Source organism: Piliocolobus tephrosceles, chromosome 5, assembly GCF_002776525.5.
Source record: "Piliocolobus tephrosceles isolate RC106 chromosome 5, ASM277652v3, whole genome shotgun sequence".
Lineage (NCBI taxonomy): Eukaryota > Metazoa > Chordata > Mammalia > Primates > Cercopithecidae > Piliocolobus > Piliocolobus tephrosceles.
The window spans coordinates 47,123,128-47,142,924 of NC_045438.1; the positions used below are offsets into that span (position 1 = coordinate 47,123,128).

Here is a 19,797-nt window from a genome sequence, read left to right on the forward strand (position 1 = left end):
TCCTTTGTAGGGACATGGATGCAGCTGGAAACCATCATTCTTAGCAAACTATCACAAGAAGAGAAAACCAAACACCGCATGTTCTCACTCATAGGTGGGAACTGAACAATGAGCTCACTTGGACTCGGGAAGGGGAACATCACACACTGGGGCCTATCATGGGGAGGGGGGAGGGGGGAGGGATTGCATTGGGGAGTTATACCTGATATAAATGATGAATTGATGGGTGCTGACGAGTTGATGGGTGCAGCACACCAACATGGCACATGTATACATATGTAACAAACCTGCACGTTATGCACATGTACCCTAGAACTTAAAGTATAATAAAAAAAATTAAAAAAAATAAAAAAATTAAAAAAAAAGAATATCTATGAAAAAAATTTTAAGGCACTCTAAGACATAATTCTAGAGTTTTCTGAAATTTTTTAGTAGCTTGCTAAAATATACAAAAGGGATAAAAAGAAAATGACAGTTGCCTCCATTACTTCAGTGACTTAAAAACTATTGCATCACTTTTGTCTGTATTTTGAATGTTTACAATACTTTAAACCATTCTGCTGTACACACAAGTGCACTGATTAACTCTTTCTTAAAATTATTGTCCTGATCTTGGAAGGACTCTCGTGTCTCACGGATCTCCTACCTCGGGGAAGATTGAGCTCTACAGCAGAGTCATGAGAGCAAGGCAGTTTCCAGTTGAAGTAATAATTTGCTATAGGCTGATAAGTGGGTTTCTGGTTCTAATTTAAGTGTCTGTTTTGTAAATTTACAATCTGGTTTGTGGCTATTGCATAGAAATCATTGAGACAACGTAACTAGGAAGAAAAATAGTTATTGACAAAATCGATCAAAATTGACTTTAATATAGTTAATATTTCATCTTATTTTACTTTAAATGTTAAAGTAAGCTGTGAAAGTCAGAATGTGGCTATAGTATATATCACTTTAACATTCACATACCTTTTTATTTCCTTTGGCATGGTTCAGCCATAAATCAGTAACGTAAGTTCTAAGTAGAACTCAGTTATTATTCTGAATTATTCCAAAGCAGCCTGGCTTCAGGAGGTCTTACATTAGAATATGAGAAGTATCTGCCTGGGCAGCTCCTTGATTTGGCAGGACAAAGGACAGCCTCTTCTCCCTGCTCTTCTCCGGATTCCTCCACTGCCATGTGTAATCATGGGGATCTTCTGTGGAGGAACACATTGTTAGGGGAGGAAGGGTAAAGTGTAGACAAGACAGTCACTTACCACTTTATTTACCTGAACACATTCAAGAAAGGAGCCTTTAAAAAAATTAGGTAGCAATGGTTAGATTTTTTAAAATACATATTAAGCACTAGTGTTAAAGCATTAACCTGTAAAAATAATGACTGATTAATTTTGGACTAACTGATGTGCTTTTTGTGCCATCTCATACAATCTTAAGCTTTTAGAACTGAAAAGTGTATTCTAGTTCCAGTCTCTCATTTTGTAAATAAAGAAGCAGGGCTCCAGAAAATTTAAAAGATGGAAAGAAATACAAATGATAATAATGCTTTTATTAAGAGAGGTAGAGATATTGGGTGATTTTTTTCTTATTACCACCATATTGCTCTGTTGGTGATAGTACTTTCATATTGGAAAAAGTATTACTTTAAATGAAAGAGAATGCTTTTCAATCTACTTTCCATCTTTTAGGCAGATTCTGCTGAGAAACTTAGAGAATATGGGCTTTCCCACATCTGTAGCCATCCTGTGCTGGTGACCAGAAGTAGGTCTTGTCCTCTGGTAGCACCACCAAAACCACCTCCTGTACCTCCCTGGAAACTCATTCGTCAAAGAAAGGAAACCGTTATAACAGATGAAGCTCAAGGTATGTATCACATCATTTTCAAATCCTTCTAGTTAATGTATGAAAGTCTAACAGTTTCAATTGTGGCAAAAGATGTATGTCAAGGTAAATCACTCAACATTTCATCTAAAGCCTATGTTTAATTGTATGCTCAAATTTTATGTCTTTAAAGGATGAACTCTTCACATCTCAGAAGCTAAAAAGTTTGGTTAATGTCTGACTTGACCACATATATCAAGGTCATTCTTTGAGTGACGGCATTGTTATTATTAGTGTGATAGAAAAATCGTTGTAGCAAAGTGCAAAAACTTCCCAGCCTTTTGTTTGTTTTTTTCCTTCCTTCCTTCCTTCTTCCTTCCTCTCTCCATCCCTCCTTCCTTCCTTCTCTCCTTCCCTCTCTTCCTTCCATCTTCTCCTTTATTGTTTCTTGAACCAAAGATCAGCATCCATTTGACACTTGAAAGGAAAACAAAATCCTTTATTTTAAAATGTTATATTTGGGTTAAATTCGCAGAATTTCTTAGAACAGTTATTCATTCAGGGCATCAAGGAATAGTTGAATGAAAGAAAGAATAGTGAACATGTAGGTAACTTCTGATTTTGCGACTGATTGCTGTGTAATTCTATGTAAGCAAATACTCTTTTATAAACTGGGGTTACAAATCTAACAATTGGTAGGATGCTGTAATGTCAGTAACCTACCTAGAGGTTCTTCACATAATAGTTTTCCTAAATTGAAAATTAACAGAAAATGGGCATAGAACAGTCAAACAAAATTTATGTATTCCATGTCCCTGTCCCTTTTATTCCCCTAATAATCACCCCTAATGTTTAATTCCATTGTTCACCATGGTAATCACGTACTGTGTCCTTTACTCATTGAAATTTCTTTCTTCTAGATCAGCCTCAGACTCTTTAGGAATATCCACAAATCCTCTCCTGACCTGCTGCTTCCTTTTGACCGCATGGTCATTACTTTGCTACAGTTTTTGTTCTTCCACTGCCGTATTCATATGGTAGTTCACATTTCCTTCTTATACCCTAAGCAATTGTGTTACAGAGGTTAACTAAGGGAACATATTTTTTAGTAAAATACTTTTATAGAAACTCATTCCTGTACTTGAAATAGCAAATGCCAAGTAATAATTCTGTAAGACATTGCTAACTTTCTCCCTTGAGACTTAATTGTTTCACATAATCTGGAAAGAAATCGAAGAGTAGACAAAAGGAATTGAATACTGGAAAGATCTATAAACTCTTTCAATAAAAGCTTCATGTATGGTTTTACATTCCTATTTCATGCTATTGAAATTTGCTGAGTAAATAGTTAATCTAACCAGTACTGTATTAAATGTTACATTCTGTATGCAATTCTGAAAGATTTTTTTAAATATACATCATACTTTCTAACTGCTACTTTTTAGAGTTAATAGTAAAGAAGCCTGAACAATTCCTTGAGATTTCAAGTCCATTTTTGAATTATAGAATGACTCCATTTACAATTCCAACAGAAACGTAAGTATATAACATTGTTCCTCACAAATGCGTCTTGTTACTAAATATTTTGTGATGTGTCTGGTTAAAAATAACACCAAATGGGAGCATTTTGAAGAACAGTAATTTTAAAATAAGCCCAAATAGATGTAAAAACTTTAAAAGGACATTTTCTTGACCTTTTATAGTTTGTAGTTACATTAATCCACTTAATTAACAAATACTTTTTGCTAATTTCTTGTGTGTGTTATCAGCTGAATGTTTGTATGCCCACCAAATTCATAGGTTAAAGTTCTGACTCACCAGTGTGGCTGCATTTGGAGATAAGACCTCTAAGAAGGCAATTAAGGTGAAATGAGTGATAAGGCAGGGGTTACTGATCTGAGAGGATTGGTGACTTGTGAGGAGAGACACCAGAGAGTTCTCTCTCTCTTTCTCTCTGTCTCTTTCTCTCTCTCCAGGCACACACACAGTGGAAAGACTATGTGAGCACACAGAGAAGGCAGCTGTTGGCAGGCAGGAAGGAGAGTCTTCATAAGAAACAAACCCTGCTGGCACCCATCCTGACTAGTCTCAGACTTCCAGTCTCCAGAAATGTGAGAAAATAGATTTTTCCTATGGAAACCACCTAGCCTGTGGTATTTTGTTATGGCAGCCCGAGCAAGCAAATACAGACTTTGGTATGGAGAAGTAGGGTGCAGCTGTAACAAATATCTGAAAGTGTGGAAGTGGCTTCCACATTTTCCTTGTTCTCTTTCAAACAGGCTTTCTCATTTTTCCCTATATGGGTAGGCTGAGAATTGTCCAAATCTATTTCTCTTTTCTAGCACTTTACTGTAACGAGTCAAGAGAAGCCACGCTGCACTTTTAATACTTTGCTTAGAAATTTCCTCAATCCAATATTCAATTTCACTGCTCACAAGTTCTACCTTCCGCAAAACACTGGAACACAGAAAATTCAGCTAAAGTCTTTGCCTAACAAGGGTAGTTTTTCCTCCATGGCCCAGTAACATGTTCCTCATTTCCATGTGAGACCTCATCAAAATGGCCTTTACTATCCATATTTCTACCAGAATTCAATTCACAGACACTTATGTATTTTCTAAGAAGATCGAGGCTTTCTCTATACCTCTCCTCTTTCCTTTTTGGGCCCTTTCCAGAATAGTCTTTAAAGGTCTGTTCATGGCAGTGTAGGCTTTCTTTAGCATGTACCTCAAAACTCTCCCAGCTTTTATTACCCAGTTCCAAAGCTGCTCCACACTTTTAGGTAGTTACTATAGCAGCAATCCCACTTGTTAGCATCCATTTTCTGTCTTAGCCTGTTTGGGCTGCTATAACAAAATGCCACAGACTAGTGGCTTGTAAACAACAAAAAAAATTTATCTCTCATACTTCTAGGGGCTGGAAAGTCCAAGAACTGCATGCCAGCAGAATCAATTTCTGGCAAGGATCTGCTTCCTTGTGCATGGCATCTTCTCACTGTGTACTCACATAGTGGAAGGGGTGAATGAGCTCTCTGGGGGTCTTTTACAAGGACACTAATGCCCTGCATGCAGGCTTGAGTCACCTCCCAAAGGCCTCACCTCTTAATACCATTATTTCAGGGTTTAGGATCTCAACTTACAAATTTGATGGGGGAAGTGTACACACACCTACAGATCACAGCACCTTCCTTCCCCTTCATCTAGTAAGTAGTGTGTTCTGTCGATGTGTTTTGTAAATTAATCCAGTTCTTCCCCTGAAAGGAATAATATTTAAAGTTCCAAAAATAATACATTTCAGCTTTTTTTGTTGCCTATCTACATGAAAAATCTTCAAATATTTGACAACATTTATGTATGCACCACTCCATTCTCTTATTATTAGGTTTCTAGATGTGTAAAAGAACACTGTGTAAGTTGTTTTCCAGTCCCACTGGACATTTCAGTTACAAAAGCCAATGGAATTTCTATTCCTATTAAAACTATGAATTAGCCTTCTGTCACTTGGACACAAACAGTCCTAACTGATACTGCAATATAATAGAAATGCAATGCAATATTATCAACAGTGTCATTAATTTAGTCAAAATTTGGGCGATATTAACCATTTGTAATACACGCATTATTAATATATTAAATAATGTCTTTCCTTCTTAAGTAGAGTATACTCAAAGGCTTCCTTGCTTCCTGGATGAATCATACTTAGCATTATTACTATACTGTCTTCTAACAGAGGGACATCAAGGACTTTGAGGAACAATTACCCTGACATTCAATGACCTGAGACTACTGGGTTTTCTGGGGCTTTGTTTCAGTGATTGGCTTAGTTGCAGTTTTAATTTTGCTTTCATAGAACTAATGATGTCTTTATCAGTTCTTAATATTGTCTGCTTCCAATAGCCTTCCCTTCTCCAAATTTGTCTCTAATTTTCTGGGTGTAATGAGAAAATTACATCACCAGATTTTTAGAATTAGTTAATGCTGGGTTGTATATACTTATAATAAAGACATTAGGGTTAGCATATGGGCTTTGTATCTACATTGTAATATTTGGATATTTAATGTAGTAACTTGGAAATCATAGGTATTAAGTAAATATTAATTGAATTGAAAATATTTTGAAGCACCTAAGTTATTCAGTATTTTAAATTATGTTATTTCCTTTATGGTAGGCACTAGGCACATGTGGCTATATAAATTTTTTAAGTTATTTAACATTATATAAAATTATAAATTAATTTCCTTAGTTGCATGAGCCACATTTTAAGTTCTCAGTAGTCAAATGTTCTAAGTAAACATTTTTGTCATTGCATAAGTTTCTTCTAAATATTAAAAGGAATGAACAAGTGAGCTGCCCATAACTGTAGCATTTTACTGTAACAGTATTATTATATTATTTTTAGCTATTATTTTAACCTATATTCATAGATTAAAATGAAAAGCTCATCCATTTATATAATACAACATAACTAAGTGGCATTTTCTTTGCCGTGTTAAGAAGACCAATTGAATATAATTGTCCTAATACGATAGTTAAAACATTTCAACCTTTTAAATCAGTTTTATTTAATAAAAATATATGCTTTGATGACAAATACACTAAAATTTGTGTCATTGCAGTGATTATACAAAAGCAATATTTCTTAAGTTCCCTTTTATAGTAAGAAATACTTTTTTTTTTCCCGAGATGGAGTCTGCTCTGTTGCCCAGGCTAGAGTGCAGTGACGCAATCTTGGCTCACTGCAACCTCTGCTTATCGGGGTCAAGCGATTCTCCTGCATCAGCCTCCCAAGTAGCTAGGATTACAGGTGTGTGCCACCACACCTGGCTAATTTTTGTATTTTTAGTAGAGGTGGGGTTTCACCATGTTGGCCAGGCTGGTCTCTATCTCCTGACCTCAGGTGATCCACCCACCTTGGCCTCCCAAAGTGCAGGGATTACAGGCGTGAGCCACCATGCCCAGCCAGAAATACTTATTTTAAGATAAATTTTGAATTGGTTGGAATAAGGCCTACTTCAAATGTTCTTTAGCATCATAAAATTAAAAAAAAAAAGTAAATGATCCCCCTTATCCCAAGGATATTTAAATAAAGGATTGAGGAGACACAGAGGATTAACTATCAAGGGCACTATTTTCGTGAGGAAAAATTTATTAATTAATCAATGAAAACTCTGACTGCAAAAATAAAGTGATGTGAAAATATTATATGTAAAACAAAGATACTATTGAAAAATGCCCTCACTTTTCTCTTTCACATTGTCTGTTTTACTGCTTTGGTGAGATGACACAGCTGCTCAAATTATGTTCCTAAAAGGAGTAGACAATATAAGAGTATAAACTGGTGAGAGATGAAAGGCAGTGATAAGAAGTTGGGATATTGCCTGGAGGCAGAAGAGAGCCAGAGAGGCTTGGAGTATTTCATATTTAGAAGTACTCTAATTTTTTTTCTTGTTTCTAGTAATTATGCTGATGGGAAAAATCTGTCTGGCTTTACAGATTTGGCTACTGTTTTAGAACAACAAAAAAGCATCTTATCTACTTTAATCATTAGCACTGATGAATATTTTCAGTTACTACCAGCTGATTAAATTACAAGATTAAATGATTGTCATAGAAATGTGGAAAACCGGGTGTGTCACTCTTAGGGACAAAAAAAAAAAAAAAAAAAAGACTAATTAAATACAACAGCAAAGACAATGAAGAGAAAGGGAGAAGGAGGAGGAAGAGGAACCCAAATTCACTAGGAAAGACTGTGAAGTTGAATCTGAAGTTTTTATTGAATCAGAAGAACTTTACAAATAGGAATAACTGGTGTATTGGATGATATTAGTGCAGGGTATGATGGTTGCCATTAAAATTGCAGTAATTTTTAATGCAGCAATAGGTGGCTAATACATGGTTATACACATATATCAAAGACTAGCAAATTTACACTTTGAATGTGAACAATTAATTGTGCTTCAATTATCATTTAATAGAGTGGCAAAAATATAAAAAAGAAAGTATGTAAAGGGATTTAAAAAATAAAATAGAAATTCTAGAAGCAAAGAGTATAATGACTAAGACCCAGAACTCAATAGATGTGCTTAAGAACACATTAGATACAGACTAAAGGAGAATAGGCAAAATTGAAAATAGATTAGAAGATAATATCTAGACTAAAGCATGGAGACAAAAAAAAAATGGGGAAAAAAGTACAGTTAAGACCTATGAGACACATTGAACATGACCAGTGTACTTGCCAGTGGTTCTCAGAAGTAGAAGATAAAGAGATTTGGAAATAATTAAATCATCAAATCTTAATGGCCAAAAGAATCCCTAAAGGGAAAGTTTAAGTCAAGATTCAGGAAGTCTTAGAAAGACTAAGTAATATAAATACAAAGAAAACTGCAGCTAAACATATCATAGTAAAACCAAAGACAAATATAATGCAATAATATAAAGCAATAAAAGTGAAATAAAGACTGCCATACAAAGGAATATGGATGAATCTCACATACACTCACAAAATTTAGACCAAATAAGTCTGGTACACAAAGTACATGGTTAGTTTTCAGTTATCCTATTAATATACAGTAAGAAAATAAAAATTTTAAAAAGCAATACATGGTGTTGGAAGTAACCAGTGTGGTTGTCTGTTGTGAGGAAGGTTGGCCACGATTGGGACATGCCTCTAGCAGAGTTTGTGGGTTGTTAGTAATATGAAAAACACTTGATCTGAATAATGGTGATATGACCATGTTTACTTTGTGATATTTCAGCAAGTGTATATTCATTGTTTAACAACATTTAAACATGTATTTTAAGCTTCAATAAAACTTTATTAAAATTATTGAATGGTCTGTACCATCAGTCACACATATAATGGCCATTAAATATGTTTTTAGCCTTCTCTTGGATAGACTATAATCTATGATAGGAATATAAACTGATAAGAGAAAAGCAGTCAAAATTTAGATCTGTAGCATGTTCATTGTGCTTTAGTACTTTTAGATACTCTTTACATCACAGGCAGTTAATTTACACTTTTATTTATTCTATTTAAGTTTATAATATTACGGATATTCTTCAAATAATTTACCTTTAAGACTTTGTCAGTTCTATGCATCGACAAGTGAACGTTGAAAAGAGGGTAGGGAGGGAGCACTACACAGCACTACTAGACAAATATTGGCAGTTGCAATGTCAAGCCATGCGGCACAGTTTTATAACCGGAAAAAAACATTTCCTGCTACTTTGGTTTTAAAATTTTGTTATTGTTGCAAATTAATAAATCTAGTTTTAGTCTCAAACTTTTGGGTTTTTGTTTTGTTTTGTTTTTTGAGATAGGGTCTTGTTCTGTTACCCGGATGGTCTCAAACTTCTGAGTTCAAGTGGTGCTTCTTGCCTCAGTCTCCCAAATAGTTGGGACTACAGGCAACATGCCCAGCATAAAATTTGTGTTATAATTTCTAATAAATCAATGTAGCAATCTCTATAAACACTTAAAATAAATTAGCTAAATTTATTTAAATATTTTACATTGCATTTGCAACTTTACTAGTTTTTCTCTTCAAGCATTTTAAAAGCCAAAAATGAAAGCAAAAAAGTCTTCACAAGTATTTAAATCATTACAAAGTCAAATAATCAAAATCATGTATCTGTAGAAATTTAATTTTTCCTATACATACTATTCGTGTTTACAAACCAAAATTTTCCTACACCTTTTAACTTAAGCATATAGCTAAAATTAAATATTAAGCTATACATTTAAAGGCCTAATTTCTAGATTATATAACATGCTAAATGCTTTCAAATATTACAAAAACTCACACATGGTTTCTTAGTCTGTTCTGGCTGCTATAACAAAAATTCCATACACTGGGTGGCTTATAAACAACAGAAACTTATTTCTCACAGTTCTGAAGACTGGAAGTCCAAGATCTGGCAGACACTGGCAGATTTGGTGTCTGGTGTGGGCTCACTTTCAGAGATGGCTTCCTTTTCCTCTATAGCCTCACAGGGTGGAAAGGGCAAAAAATTTCTCTGTGGTCTGTTTTGTAAGGCTTCTAACGCCAATCATGAGGGCTCTACCCTCGTGACCTAATAAGAGGCTCCACCTCCAAATACCATCACACTGGGGATTAGGTTTCAACATCTGAATTTTGGAGGAACACAAACATTTAGTCACACACAGAATTTTTCTAAACTTAACATAAGAATGTTAATGCTTCATGGTTTCTGATTAATGTTATGCTTAAGCTACCCACTGTTTTAGTCAGGGTTCTCCAGAGAGACTGAATAAATGCGGAATATAGACATCAACACAGACATAGATAAAGATATGAATATAGATATATGACAGGAGGTTCATTAGAGGAATTGGCTCACTGGTTATGGAAGCTGAGAAGACTCAAGATAGGTTGTCTGCAACCTGGAGAACCAGGGAGGTCAGTAGCACGTAGTTCAGTCCAAATCTAGAGGCCGCAAAACCCAGGAAGCTGATGGTGTAACTCTCAGTCTGAAGACAAAGGTAGGAGAACCCAGGGAGTTTCAGGGCAAGTCCCAGAGTCCAAAGGGCAGAAGCCCTGGGCTTTTGATGTCTAAGGGCAGGAGAAGAAGGGCATCCCAGCTCCAGGAGAGAAAGTGAATTCACCTTTCCTCTGCCATTTTCTTCTGCCTAGGCCTCCAGGTAATTTGATGGCACACATCTACATTGAGGGTGGATCCTCTCTCAGTCCACCGACTCATACACCAATCTCTGGAAGCACTCTCACAGCCACACCCAGAAATAATGTTTTACTAGTCACCTTGGCAGCCCTTACGCCAGTCAAGATGGCACGTAAAATTCACCACACTCACTAAGATGATGATTTTGCTATTCAAAATAATTTTTGTTTATCTCTTCAGCTAGTTGAGTTTGCGTATCAGAGATTTTGTGGGTTGTAAGAAATAGAACTGCAGACCTCAAGGACAAATTTTCTTACAATTTGAATAGTCATAGCCAGCCTTTTAGAATCTCTATGCCAATAGGGACCCCGAATGGGCTAGTTTCATAACCTAAATTCCCTGAGTGACTTACGTTTTCCTTTTGTCTTCTTTCAGCTGTATTACTTGATTGAAGTACATGAAATTCTAATACCCAGATACAGGTGTCTTCATCACCTGATTGGATTCGACTAATCTATTCACTGCTTGAATCTGTTATTAATTCATTTACACATTCATCTCTGACAGAGCCAAATTAGAGATATGTGAATGGCATTTCATCCTGCATGGCAGACATGCCCCTTGTCCTGCTTTGCTGTCGCAGGTCAACATAAAAGCAAACCTGTGTTTTAATGAGCCTTTGAAAGCGACTGCTGTCACAGCTTTCTATCTTAGGAACATTGTCTTTGTAGCAACACTCCGGGACTTAGCCATTCTTGGCTCCTGGCCATGTCTGGTAGAATTGGAGACTCACAACCAAGTTTGTGCTACCCTCTAGTGGCAGTTTTGTGTAAATCAGCGAAGTTTAGTTACAAGTGAATTTTTATAGAACACTAACTGGAAAAAATATCCAAGTTGATGAAGTCTATATATATGGAATTTAATTTTATCTTTGAAACACACTTACTTAAAAAATACATATACTACAAAAATGTCTTTACGTACCTATAAAATCCTAGCAATATCAACGGCAATTTGGAGTCATACCAGCAATTACTTGAAAGGAAAGACTATATGCTTGGGTAGCTGGTATGAATGTCACAGTGATAAACTTAAGTGCTCAAGACTCATAATTAAATTTCTGGTCCTTAGTTCTGTTTCACTGATACATCATTCTGATACTTAATTAAATCAATTCCACATATCAAATTTCTGTTTTGATGATCAAAATCTAAAGTTGACCACCAAAGCTTTAAAACAAATAATGTTCTAGAATTTTTACGTCAATTTGTTGACTAATATACAATATTTTTAGTAGCATAGAAAGATATTCAATGTTTTAACATGAGGTAAAAAACATTACTGGTAGTAAAAGAATGAGAATGACAAATAGAACACAATCAGAACTTTCTATTGTCGACAAAAATGCAGTTATTTATTAATAATTATAAGCAGAAGATCAAAAACAATAGAAGTTTGGGGTTTGTTTTTCTCTTAGGCATTATGTGCGCTCCTTAATTAAGAAAGGAATACCTCCAGGATCTGATTTACCTTCTGTCAGTGAAACTGATGAAACTGCAATGCATAGCCAGACAGACTTGAGTCAAATAACAAAAGCTACATCTCAGGTAACAATGTTACTCTTACTATTGGCCCAATTCTTAATGATACAAGATTTTTTCCTTATATTGTGAAACATAGTATACATACAAAATAATGTATAACATGGATCTGAACAGTATAAAGAATAGTGTTAAAATAAATATCTTATGTATCCATCACTTAGGTTAGAAAATGGAATAATCATCTGCTATAGAAGTCCCCTGTGTGTTTCTTCTTGGTTGTATTTTCTGTCTGCCACTCAGATTTTGCTAATAAACAACTTCATACTTTTCTCATTTTGCCAATTATAACTTAACATCTTGTTTGTGAGATTCCTCCCTTTTGTTTTGTGTCTGGTTCATTTCACTAACCAATAGTATTTATTGTATAAAATTATGCTACAGATGGTTTTTAATCTATCACAGTGTTAGTGGCTATATTAGTTGCTTCTTGTTTCTTACTATTGTAAGCAATAGTATCATGATTTTTCTCAAGTATCCCTTGATATGTCCTCTAGAAACAGGTACAAGAGTGTCTTCGGTTTCAGGGTTCATAACCCTTTATGTGCTGTGACTCACCTTAACAATTTTTTTAAAACTCTAGCAGATTGAAAATAACTCATCTTTTTCTCCATATTAATTAACTGAGAATTGTTGATAAGGAACATAATTAACACTGAGAGAACATACAACTTCACTATTTGGTGGCTGAATGACTACTAAGCATAGTTGCTCTAATTGCCTATCTATATAGGTCACAGGAGCATCCGTAGACAAGGAGATATGACCACATGAAATACAGCAGTAGGTCTAATACCTGCTGTAATTTCAAAGTGGTAATCAGCTTACATATTCTTGTAAGATATTTGCAACAGCTGTAATGTAAAATATTGTGACATTTTGTGGATAGGGTCACGGTTATTGCTCTCAACATTGTGACTGCTTGCCTGTATTGACAAATTAATAATTGAAAAACAAATGCTGAATGTCAGTCAAATATGTAATGTCTTTCTAACCATCCACATTAATGGATTCATGAAATTTAACTATGAGCTTCATTGGAGATCAGATTAGGAAACCCTGCTCTAGGGTATGAATCTAGTAGTGTAGTTAATAGGTCATTCATTCATCTGCTTGACCCTACAATAAAATGCCAAACAATTTTCCGAATGGGTATAGTAATACCCACGCCTGTCAGTACCAAGAGTTTTCTTTATGACAGCATTTGGAAATGTATGATATTTGCTAATGTGGTGGTTATAAAATGGTATTTTGCTTTTTATTAGAAATGCATAATTTATTGGCATATTAACCTATATATGCCTGAGGTTGCAATTTTTCGAATTTGAAAAATCAGACCTTGGCAATGACCTTGAGCAGCAGGATGTTTAGCTTTCCAGTGCAAAACAAATGTAAAGAAATCTTGCTTCCATTTATGTACCTCTCCATCCCATTTTCACCATTCTGCCCTCTGTAGGAAACTTTCAGGTTTTTTTTTTTTTTTTTTTTTTGAGACGGAGTCTCGCTCTGGACTCAGTGGTGACTCCCGGGCTGGAGTCAGTGGTGCGATCTAGGCTCACTGCAAGCTCCGCCCCCCGGGTTCACGCCATTCTCCTGCCTCAGCCTCCCAAGTAGCTGGGACTACAGGCCTCCGCCACCGCGCCCAGCTAGTTTTTTTGTATTTTTAGTAGAGACGGGGTTTCACCGTGTTAGCCAGGATGGTCTCAATCTCCTGATCTCGTGATCCACCCGCCTCGGCCTGCCAAAGTGCTGGGGTTACAGGCGTGAGCCACCGCGCCCGGCGGAGGATTTTTTAATGTAAATGCAAAGAAACACACACACAATATTTCACAAATTCCTTTTTTTCCCACTCAAAATTCAATAATCTTAAAACAATACTTAATATATGCTGGAGATATTTCAGTCTATACCTAAAGAGCATCTTCATTCTGAAAGCTTCATAATTTTTTATTATGTAAATTAATCATAGTTTATTTCTATCAATTTCTATAGATGGAATCTTGGGTTGAATTTACTCTTTTGCTATTATAAATAATACTGCTATGAATGAATTTGTACATGTAGTGGGATTGTTTGGTCAACAAATAAAATTCTATTGGAATTTTAAAATAATTATTGCTAAATATACATTGATAAGATTACACCCAGGTTGTACGAATGTTTCCTTATAGGAGTGTGTAGAAGTTTTATAAAAATTTTGCCAATCAGATTGGTAAGAAAAAGTAGTTCATTTTGCTTTTCCATTGAATTTATTGTTATTGTGACTGAACATCTTTGTATACATTTACTGCTATTTCTGTTTTTGCTACTGTGCATGCCTGTTTATGTCTTTTGCTTGATTTCCATTCGTGTTGTATGTTCCTGTTTAACTAATTCATAGATATTCTTTGTGAAATATGGAGACTTATTCTTTATTAGCTATGTATTTCATGTGTTCTAAGTTTATCTTTTCAATCTTATTTATGTCTTTTTAAAATTTATTTTTAATTGATAAAATTTTATATATTTATAGTGTAAAACATAATGTTTTGAAATATATATATAGCTGAATAACTAAATTGAGCTGATTAATATATGTATTACTTCACGTTCCTCTCATTTTTTGTTGTGAGAACACTAAAATCTTCTGTCTTAGCAATTTTCAAGAATACATTAACTATAGGCCCCATGTTGTAAACTGGATCTCTTGAATTTATCTCTACTAACTGAAACTTTGTATCTTTTGACCAGCATTTTCCCAATCACCCACACCCAGCCCCTGGTAACTACCATTCTACTCTCCACTTCTATGAGTTCAACTGTGTTAGATTCCACATGTAAGTGAGATTATGTGGTATCTATTTTTTCTGTGTCTGGCTTATTTAACTTCACATAACGTCCTCCAGGTTTATCCTAGTTATTGCAGATGATAAAGTTTCCTTCTTTTAAAAGCTGAATAGCATTCTAATTTTTATATATACCATATTTTCCTCATTCATTCATCTGTGGGTGGACAATTTGTTTGATTTCATATTTTGGCTTTGTGAATAACGCTATAATGAAGATGGGAAGGCAGGTATCTCTTTGCTTTTTGACACACTGATTTCATTTCCTTTGGATACACACTCAGAAGTGGGATTGCTGGATCATATGATTGCCCTATTTTTAGGTTTTTTTTCAACCTCCATACTGTTTTATACAGTGACTGCACCATTCTACCTTCTCACCAGCAATATACAAAGTTTCCCTTATTTCCACATTCTTGCTAACACTTACCTTTGTCTTCTCAATAACAGCCATTTTAACAAGTGTGAAGTGATAGCGTATTGTGGTCTTAATTTATGTTCCTCAATGATTAGTGATGTTGAGCATTTTTTTTCAACATGTATGTTGTCCATTTGTATGTCTTCTCCTGAGAATTGCCTATTCAGATTCTTCGCTTATTTTTCAATTGGGTTGTTTCCTTGTTGATAAGTTGTTTGAGTTCCTTATATGTTTTGAATATTAACCTCTTATCAGATGTATGATTTACAAATATTTTCTCCCATTCTATTGATTGTCTCCTTGTAATTGTTTCCTTTGCTATGCAAAAAGAAACATTTTAGTCTGATGTAATTCCTTTTGTCTGTTTGCGATTGTTGCCTGTGCTTTAGGGATTAAAACTTGTTGCCCAGGCCAAGATCTTGGAGCTTATCCCTTATGTTTTCTTCTAGTAGTTTCATACATTCAGCATACATTCAGGTCTTACAATTAAGTTCTTAATCCATTTTGAGTTAATTTTTGTGTATGGTATGAGGTGATTTTCCTTTTTTGTAAATGGATATCCTAACATCATTTACTGAAGAGACTCTCCTTTCTTCCATTGTGTGTTCTTGTCAATCTTTTTTGACCATAATAGCTTGAATTTATTTTTGACTCTCTACTCTGTTCCACTGGTCTATTTATTTTGAAGTCAGCTCGTGCAATGCCTCCCGCTTTGTTCTTTTGCTTTGGCTATTTAGGGTCTTTCATGGTTTCACATGGATTTTAGGATGTTTTTAATATATCTGTGAAAAATCTCATCAGAATGTTGATAGATTACATTGAATCTGTACATTGCTTTGGCTAGTGCAGACATTTTAACAATATGAATTCTTCCAATTCATGAACATGGGACATCTTTCCATTTATTTGAGTCTTATTTTATTTCATCAATATTTTATTTTATAGGATTCAGAATATAGGTTTTCACCTTCTTAGTTCAATTTATTCCTAAATATGTTTTGGTAGCTACTGTAAATGGAATTATTTTACTGATTTCTATTTTTGTTTTTTGTATGTTGATTTTGTATCCTGCAACTTTATTGAGTTTATATATTAGATCTAACAGGATGATTTTTTTTTTTTTTTTTTTTTTTCTTTTTTTGAGACGGAGTCTCGCTCTGTCACCCAGGCTGGAGTGCGGTGGTGCAATCTCAGCTCACTGCAAGCTCCACCTTCCGGGTTCATGCCATTCTCCGGCCTCAGTCTCCTGAGTAGCTGGGACTACAGGTGCTTGCCACCATGCCTGGCTAATTTTTTGTGTTTTTAGTAGAGACGGCGTTTCACCATGGATCTAACAGGATTTTTTATGGGATTTTAAGGGGTTCTATATATAAGATTGTATTATCTGCAAAGAGGAAAATTTCAGCTTCTTTCTTTACAATTTGAGTGCCTTTTCTTTATTTTGCCTAATTGCTCTAGTTAGGACTTTAGGTTATATGTTGAATAGAAGTGGTTATTTTCCTTGTCTTACTCTTGATCTTAGAAGTAAAGCTTTCAACTTTTCACTGTTGAGTATGTTAGCTAGGAGTTTGTCATATATGGCCTTTATTGTGTTTAAGTACATTCTTTATATTAGTTGTCAGTTGAGAGTTTTTTAAATCATAAAAGGATGTTGAATTTTGTTAAATGCTCTTATTACATCTATTCACATGATTGCATGGTTTTTGTCTTTTATTCTTTTAATGTGGTATATCATATTTGTAGATTTGCATATGTCAAACCATCCTTGCATCTCTAGGGAAAACCCCACTTAATCATGGTAAATGATCTTTTTAATGTGCTGTTGAATTATGTTTACTAGTATTTTATTAAGGATTTTTGCATGTATGTTCATCAGGGATATTGACCTAAGATTTATTTTCTTATAGTGTCCTTGTCTGGCTTTGGTATCAAGATAATGCTTGCCCTGTATAATTAGTTTGAAAGTATTCCCTCTTTGTCAGATTTTTTGGAAGAATTTTAGAAGGATGGTAGCAATTCTTGTTTAAATATTTGGTAGAATTCAGCAGTGAAGCCGTAGGTCTTGGACTTTTCTTTTATAACAGACTTTTTATTTAAAGATATAGGGTCTTTCCCTGTTGCCAAGGCTGGAGTGCAGTGGCATGATCATAACTTGCTGCAGCCTTGAACTGCTGGGCTCAAGCAATCTTCCTGCTTTACCCTCCCAAGTAGCTGTTACTATAGGCATGCACCACCACACTTGGTTAATTTAAAAAAAAAAATTACAAATAGGGTTTTGCTATGTTGCCTAGGCTAGTCTCAAACTCTTTGCTTCAATCCTCCTGGCTTGGCCTCCCAAAGTTCTGGAATTACAGGCATAAGCATTGCACCTGGCCAACATGGGTTCAGTTTTTTGTTTTGTTTGTTTGTTTGTTTGTTTGTTTGAGATGGAGTCTCGCTCTGTTGCCAGGCTGTAGTGCAGTGGTGCAGTCTGGGGTCTCTGCAACCTCTGCCTCCTGGGTCCAAGTGATTCTCCTGCCTCAGCCTCCCAAGTAGTTGGGGCTTCAGGTGCATGCCACCACACCCAGCTAACTTTTTGTGTTTTTAGTAGAGATGGGATTTCACCATGTTGGCCAGGATGGTTTCAATCTCTTGAACTCGTCATCTACCTGCCTCAGCCTCCCAAAGTGCTGGGATTACAGACGTGAGCCACAGTTTTTATTACTAATGTAATCCCCTTGCTCATATTGTTCTGCTCAGATTTTATATTTTTATGATTCAGTCTTGGTAAGTTGTATATGTCTAGAAATTTGTTTATTCTAGGTTATCCAATTGGTTGTCATGTAATTATACATAGTAGATTCTTAGGATTGTTCGTATTTTTGCAGTATCATTTGTAATGCTTCCTTTTTTATTTCTGATTTTGTTTGAGTCTTCTCTCCTTTTTCTTAATTAGTCTAGCAAAAGGTTTGTCAGTTTTGTTTATCTTTTCAAAAATCAGCTCAGTTTTCTTTTTTCTTGTTTATTTCTGCTCTGAGCTTTATTATTTCCTTTCTTCTACTAATTTTAGGTTTAGTTTGCTTTCTTTTCTTCTAGTTCCCTGAGGTGTAGCCTTAGGTTTTAAATTTGAAATTCTTCTTTAAATTTCCCAATTAGAGCTTCATTTGCTGCATCCTATAAATTTTCATATGTTACTGTGTCAATTTTCATTTGTCTCAAGACATTCTAAAAATTTCCCTCTTAATATCTTGTTCAGAAGCACATTGTTTAGTTTCCATGTATTTGTGAATTTTCTGAAATGCCTCCTGTTATTGATTTTTAGACTCATTCCATTGTGGTTATAAAAGGTAGCTATATTATTTCAATCTTCTTTAATTTGTTAAGACTTGTTTTGTGGCCTAACATATGAGTATCCTGGAGAATGTTCCTTGTGAGCTTGAGAAGAATGTGTATTCCACTGCTGCTAGATTTAATGTGCTGTATATATCCATTAGGTCCATTTGATCTAAAGTGTAGTTTAAGTCTCATGTTTTCTTTTTGATTTTTTTGTCTGCATGAGCTATCCTTTGCTGAAAGAGGAGTATTGAAGACTCCAACTATTATTGTATTGCAGTCTCTCTCCCCCTTTAGATCTATTAATATTGCTTTATACAGTTAGGTGCTCTAATGTTGGATGCATAAATATTTATAATTATTGTATCATGTTAGGAATGGACACCTTTATCATTATGAAATAACCTTATTTGTCTCTTCTTTACCATTTTTGGCTTACTGTGTATTTTATCTGATATAAATATCGCTATCCCTGCTCTCTTTTGCCTTACATTTGTACAGAATATCCTTTCCCATCTTTTAAGTTTCAGTCTTTATGTGTCTTTAAAGGTGAAGTAAGTCTCCTGTAGGCAGTATATAGTTGAGTCTGTGTTTTAAATACATTCTGCCACTCTATTCCTTTTGATTGGAGAATTTAATCCATTTACATTCAAGGTGATTATTGGTAGGTAAGCACTTATTACTGTTATTTCATTATTATTTTTTTTTTTCTGGTTGTTTTGTAGATCCTTTGTTCCTTCTCTTCTGTTTTCCTTTGTGATTAGGTTATGTTTTCAGTGGTTTGCTTTGATTTTGGGTATCTACTATAGGTTGTAACTTTATGGAGGCTTACATAAAACATCTTATGGTTGTAACAGCATATTCTAAGCTGATAGCAACTTAACTTTGATCGCATACAAAAACTCTACACTTTTACTCTGTCTCTCTTATGGTTTATATTTTTGATGTAACAATTTACAATCTTTTATATTGTGTATCCCTTGACAAATTACTGCAGTTATTATTATTTTAAATATAATTTTTCTTTTAACATTCATACTAAAGATGTAAGTGATTTAAACATCACCATTACAGTATTAAAGTATTCTGAATTTGACTATGTATTTACTTTTACCAGTGAGTTTTAAACTTTCATTTTTTTAATGTTACTGATTACCATTCTTTTCTTTCAACTTGAAGA

At 34.8% G+C, this 19,797-nt stretch overlaps 1 protein-coding gene across 1 annotated transcript in view; it reads left to right on the forward strand.

Annotated features, from left to right (window-relative positions):
* Window positions 1-19,797, forward strand: part of ADGB (androglobin) — a 243,507-nt gene that overhangs the window by 103,914 nt on the left and 119,796 nt on the right. Inside the window, exons 11-13 of the mRNA XM_026447399.1 lie at window positions 1,683-1,857; window positions 3,261-3,351; window positions 11,939-12,068. Of these exons, the coding sequence (XP_026303184.1) occupies window positions 1,683-1,857; window positions 3,261-3,351; window positions 11,939-12,068 (396 nt within the window). The remainder of the gene's footprint in view (window positions 1-1,682; window positions 1,858-3,260; window positions 3,352-11,938; window positions 12,069-19,797) is intronic.